We start from the raw sequence: 6000 nt of genomic DNA, 5'->3' as shown, positions 1-6000 counted from the left end.
AGGTAACTTCTTGGTGCAAATTGCCTGGAACCAGGCCAGCCCATCTTTTGTCCACAGTCTCATCAGTCATTGGCCCCAGTCCTTATTGGGTTAGTGAGCTGTGTAAATTCTGAGCTACTTGGATTGCAATGCCGTTCTGTGAAAATTTGTACAATCATAAATCTATAACAATTTGCATTGTTAAGGACCAGATAAGATTTTTTAACCAATATGTAACTAATGTAATGATTCACAGTGTCCCAGTGACAAACCCGGTTTCTAACAGTTGTGGAAACTAATGTTCAACTTTTGTGCTAGGCCTGAGATTTTAGGTAATAGTCCACGAAGAAAACACTCGCATTCAAGAAATACCTTGAAAATTTTCATGGTTTTTAGTTAATCTAAGAATGGTCGAAGGTTAAACACTTTTAACTGGAAATGTTGAAAGTTTCACATTTTTAACAAGTACCCAGATTGAAAAGAAAAGCGAGGACCTAGAATTATTTTGTTTTATTTCATCTTTTCGTTGAAACAGAAATCAAGAGTGAAAAGGCTATGAAGTTACATTGCAAGAATGTTAGAGTACTAGCATGGAATTAAGTTTATAAAAGTACTCTACGCAGGTAAGGTCGAAACTGGTTTTTGTCTGCCTCGCCCAGTAGGTCTCCAAAGCCGAGATCATTGAGACTGACGAATTAGAGCATCCGTTGATGTTTATGCATAATGTTTGAGCTTAACCTCGATGCTTACCTATGTTTGAATTGTCTAAACAAAACTAAAATAAAATATCGCGGCAATTCGCTCGTTTACTTGTAAGATTGTGGTAGCAGCTGCTTACAAGTAGCAACTGGTGACTGAGAAGTTGAGAACTGAGAAGGAAGTTCTAAAAAAGTCTGGAATGTTGTCTTTCATCTTATGTTTACAATTAATTGCACCACTTGATGACATCTCTGGTGTTGACGTTTCCACGGAGCTGGGAGCAAGATAATAACTGAATACGTTTACGTGAGGTATCAGATCCGGAGGATTGATACCAAATGCCATTATTCAAGCAATGATTTATAGTCGTAGTCGAGATTTGTAGGCAAGAAGCATGACGATAATTGATTATTGGAGGGCGGGGGGAGGGTTGGGCCACTGAACGGTTTCCAGTTAGACCATGCGTTTTTGTTATTTGTACGATTGGCAGGGGTATTTAAGTAACGTCCATAAAGGAATACGTGGATGAATTTTTAATGTTTTTAACTGCATTTGTTTGCTATCTTATAATTTTGTACAACTTTAAAAAAATGTTTGATTGCATCTTACTTCTGGCAAATAAATGTAGAATCTCCCCCCCCCCCGTAGAATCTCCCCCCTCCCCCTCTCTCTCCATAGAACTACACGTGTTTATATATATATATATATATATATATATATATATATATATATAATATAATATATATGAAATTTATTATATTATAATTAATAATATATATTATATATATATATATATATATATATTGAAATGATGAGATGATATATAGTTTTGTGGAGAGAGACGCGAGTGGGTTTGACATGTGTTTGCCAGACGTATGATGCAATCAAACTTTTTTTTTTTTTTTTTTAATCATCACGGAATTCGGTTTTCGTAAGACTAGCTACTGAAATAAGCATAAAGTATGCAGTCATGGCGGATAGTAACTTTGCAGACTAGGAAATATCACACTAGCACAGTGCGCAGTTAGTGACGTTAAACAAAGAAACGACGAAGTCCGAGCACAACGCCTGAGCACGATACGTAACGTGGTGCAATCCTACTTAGCTCGGTAGTAGGGCAACGCGGTGTGTGCACACTTCAGGTTGAATCATTGCGCGTCGTCGTCGTCGTAGTGGTTCAGTCAGCGCCAGTGTGTGTATCTACTAGACCTACGTTGTGACTGTTGAGGTGCCAGTTGAGAATTCTCGCAGCCAAAGGTTCTCCGTCTGTGATTTCTGCATTGTGATATTGAAAAATATATAAGAAGATAATGCTTAACTGATCTCAGAGGAAGAAGTACAAAGTTATTAATATTTACGAATTATAAAAAAAAAGTATATCGAAATGGTTGCACACTCGTTTGGAGGAGTATTAACTCCCAGGCCACCAACATGGGTAAGATTTTGTTTTTCTTTTAATATATGTTCCTGCCATTTGTCGTTTTGAATTCTAGAAACTATTGTCATATAATTCAGTGTGTACAATACTCTGCTGTGATATAGTTTTTTGTTTATATTAGCCTAATTGGCGTTGCTGGGTATTGCGCCATATGTCTCCTGGAAATTTCAAACTTGACTTTTAGTTCCCGTTGTATACTTAGTGGCTGACATTAAACACTATGTAATTAGACCCCCCGTTCATGGAACTAAAGTTCGGATTTTAGATTTAGATGATTTTAGTATCGAAAGGTAAATTGTGCAACGTCTCCCTTTTATAGGAATCTGATCCTACATATACACACACACGCGCACACAAATATTATAGTATAAATATATGTTTATTTATTGTTAGATTAACAAGTACACACACACCTATTTGTTAATTTAACAAAATAATCTAAGTCTGCCTCCCCTCCAGCAGGCTATTAATATTATATATATATATATATATATATATATATATATATATATATATATTATATATATATATATATATATATAGTAAGGCAACCCTAAATAAGGCCTACCATATTTGAAGTGATATATATATATATATATATATATATATATATATACATATATATATTATATATATATACATATATTATATATATATATATATATATATATATATATATATATATACAGGTATTTCTATATAAGCATTCCGCACCGTTCGTCCCCGCGAATACGAAAGCCACCAGGAATTGGGGCGTCAAATGTATTTTGCCGTGTTTGGTACGAGCCCCTGCGGGATTAATTTAAGTCGGTCCTAATAAATATTACTTTAAAATTCTTGTTCAGGAGTTAAAACTGCATTGAAAACCGCAACTGCCATAGTCTGGCCTCCGCGGTATAGTAATGTAGATCTACTATATATATATATATATATATATATATATATATATATATATATATATAACGTATTCGTCTAATTGTTGCAGTGATTTTTTTTTATATGCAACATCGCCTTTTTACATGTTACATACCGTTGGACCGACAGAAACTGCCGCGCCTATTTATCGTGTGTGTGTGTGTGTGGATGATATAATATATATATATATATATATATATATATATATATATTTATATATCTCATGAACCGGGACATTTTTTATCACAAATATCTAGTCGTAAATATGATTTGATATCCATTTCACTGTACTTGGGGAGTACTCACACCCAAGGGGAATTATAATTGCCAGTTCTTTGTCTCCATCGGGATTCGAACAAATGCTTGGTTTAGACAGTGCACAGTGACTTGCTACCTTTGAGCCCCCTTCAGCGTATTTTCCCCGGCATGTGTTGGTACAAAATTAATGTAGTCAGTTCACTAGAACACTGCTTTCAGGAGAGTTTGAAGTTACTGTCCACGTTGCTTTACAAATTCCTGTCAAGAAAGTTGATGGTTTTCCACTGTTTATAACAGTCTGCTGTATAATGCACTGAGATACTGGGATATACTCAATATGGGTAGTACAGTTGTATAATGTAATTGTTAAGTACCATAGTTCCTGCATATTTATGGAATAAACCAGGATTATGTGTTAGTATAAACCATACACGGAAACCAACAAAGTTCTTTATCGCAGATGCCAAATTACCACTAAGTTGTTATAGGCCAATGAACTACAAAACACATTCAAAAATCTCATTCTAATTTGAAAGATGAAATAAAAACTCAATAATGTCAAGAGATTGACACAATGTTGGGGGTCAGAAGAACTAGAGAATATGTGTTCGGCCGGGAGGTGTATCTAACTCTCTGATCATACATCTATTTATATGCTGAGGTTTGAAGTTTGGTCATGAACTCATGGTCCTACCAGCTTCATAGGTTCTGGCATAACATAAAAATTGGGAAAATTCTGTCAGGAAGGCAGCCTTACAAACTAAAATGCTCAGGTATTGGAATCTTTTAGAACATTTAGACAAGTATGTTACTGGGAGATATGCAAGTAAGTATTAGCACTGCACGATTCCCAATACTATACCAGAGTACTGAGCTCCGTCTGAGTCGAGAAAAAGAAAAAAAAATCAGGGTTGCCAGTGATTGTAGTGCAACAACGTGTTAAAATTCTGTTGCCTCGACTCCTGATTTGTTGACTAATAGAGGTTTCCGACAACGCCAAAAATATAGATAATAATGCATGTTGTCTGTTCGGCCTGTCTCCGTCCGTCTGTCATTTATTCATAGCCAAAGCGACTGGTCCGATAGGCATGAAACTTGGCAGGATTATAGTCTGGACCCTTATGATGATTTATAATGGGGTTTCAAGCAACAAAAGGCATCAAAGGCGCCGGAGGGGCCGGAGGCACCTTCCCCGAAATGGGTGTTGGTTCAGCCTGTAGATTGAATAATTGTACGTAGTAAATAATAGGACTTTCAATTTTCGGTATACATAATAAATATGACTTACTATAGAATTTGTGTGGGGGGGGTGGGGGTTGTTGGGATCAATGGCACCAGGAGTGGGTCGGGGTTGGGCAGGGTGTGAGAGGTGTGAGAGGGAGAGGAAGTGAGAGAGGGAGAGTAGAGGGGGTGTTAGGGGGAAGAAAGAGGGTAAGAAGGTTGGGGGGGAGAGAGAGAGTTTATCGGTTGGCGTTCAGAGTTAGCCCACGCAGCGCTGGGTTGGTCAGCTAATATAGATAGCGTTCCCAAGTTCCAATAGAAATGTTAAAACTGTTGAAAAGATTATCTGAATTTCATCAGTGATTTCCATGACCAGGAAGGTGAAGAAATGCTGCCAAGGTGAAGATACAAATACATCCTTATGAAACGGTTTTGGAGACGGACAAGGCACTACATATGATAATAGTGCCGCTGACTCAGAGGATTCATTGTTCAAAGACAAAGAAAGGCGGTAATTTCAAGAAAGAGATCTGGAGTGATAATTAGTAAGGGCGTTGTGTGTCAGGTTCTTAGTCTCCTTTTATTTTTATTTTTTTTTTTTTTTTTCCAGCTGACAAATACATTGACTGGTGTGGTTTTTGGCAGAGGTGTAAGGCCAGTAAGAGCTAGTAGTGGCATTGGTGTTTTCACTTTTTGACCAGTTGCTTGTGCCAGCATTCTCTCTCTCTCTCTCTCTCTCTCTCCTCTCTCTCTCTCTCTCTCTCGGAATGGAATGGAATGAAATACGAGAGTTTAGGCCAAAGGCCAATCGCTGTGACATATAAGGTCATTTAGCCCTGGAAAAGGAAATTGAAAAGAACCTTTAGTAATGTCGCACTAACCCGCCAACGAGGCCTCTGTAGGATCATGAAATATGGACTAACAGAAATTTTGAACATAAGCGATTGTGACATCTGCACAAATAATTATTTACTTCCACATCGTCACCTGCACAGCAAGAGACGCAGAAAATAGAATCTGCTGTACTTTCTGTGTACTGTGTAATAGCTATCATACACTTCGAAATTCAAGCAATTAGCCTATAATTACTGCCACAAGAAATTACATATTTATTTTGTAATTTCTTCTTATATGTTGTGTTTTAGGGAAGCTGCTATTTGATGTCAGCGTCTTTAACTCTGTGATGTAGTGTTTCCATTATGAATAATAATGATATTGTGTGAATTTGACATTGTTACTTGTGTTCACTTCCATGTAGTAATATGTAGGTGTTTATATGCAACGGACAGGTGCATCAATACTTAACTCGTGTTTGTCTGCCCTGTTGTGACTGTCATGCGTGGAATTAATTTAAAAAAGACTGAATAAGATTTGAGTGAAGTATATCGCTTCCTCGAGTATTCATCGTCGGAGCCCATGTGAAAATTTTTGTTATTAAAAGGTAAATAGCCTGGCAGACTGTATAGAGGGAATCCTTTTGGTAGATTACT

The 6000-nt window shown here is 36.9% G+C and overlaps 1 protein-coding gene across 7 annotated transcripts in view; it reads left to right on the top strand.

Moving 5' to 3' along the window:
- LOC135197785 (uncharacterized) overlaps nt 1–6000 on the top strand; it is a 186174-nt gene that overhangs the window by 158338 nt on the left and 21836 nt on the right. For 2 of the 7 annotated variants that reach the window (XM_064224891.1, XM_064224896.1), the window contains exon 1: nt 1831–2113. The exons of the other annotated variants lie outside the window; for them this stretch is intronic. In XM_064224891.1, coding sequence (XP_064080961.1) covers nt 2063–2113 — 51 coding nt within the window. In that variant the 5' untranslated portion in view covers nt 1831–2062. Of the gene's footprint in view, nt 1–1830; nt 2114–6000 lie in introns of those variants that run through there. 7 annotated transcript variants of the gene reach the window in all.

The sequence above is a fragment of the Macrobrachium nipponense genome, chromosome 21 (assembly GCF_015104395.2).
Source record: "Macrobrachium nipponense isolate FS-2020 chromosome 21, ASM1510439v2, whole genome shotgun sequence".
NCBI lineage: Eukaryota > Metazoa > Arthropoda > Malacostraca > Decapoda > Palaemonidae > Macrobrachium > Macrobrachium nipponense.
Note: the sequence above shows the minus strand (reverse complement) of the source record. Positions and strands in the feature narration are given on the sequence as shown.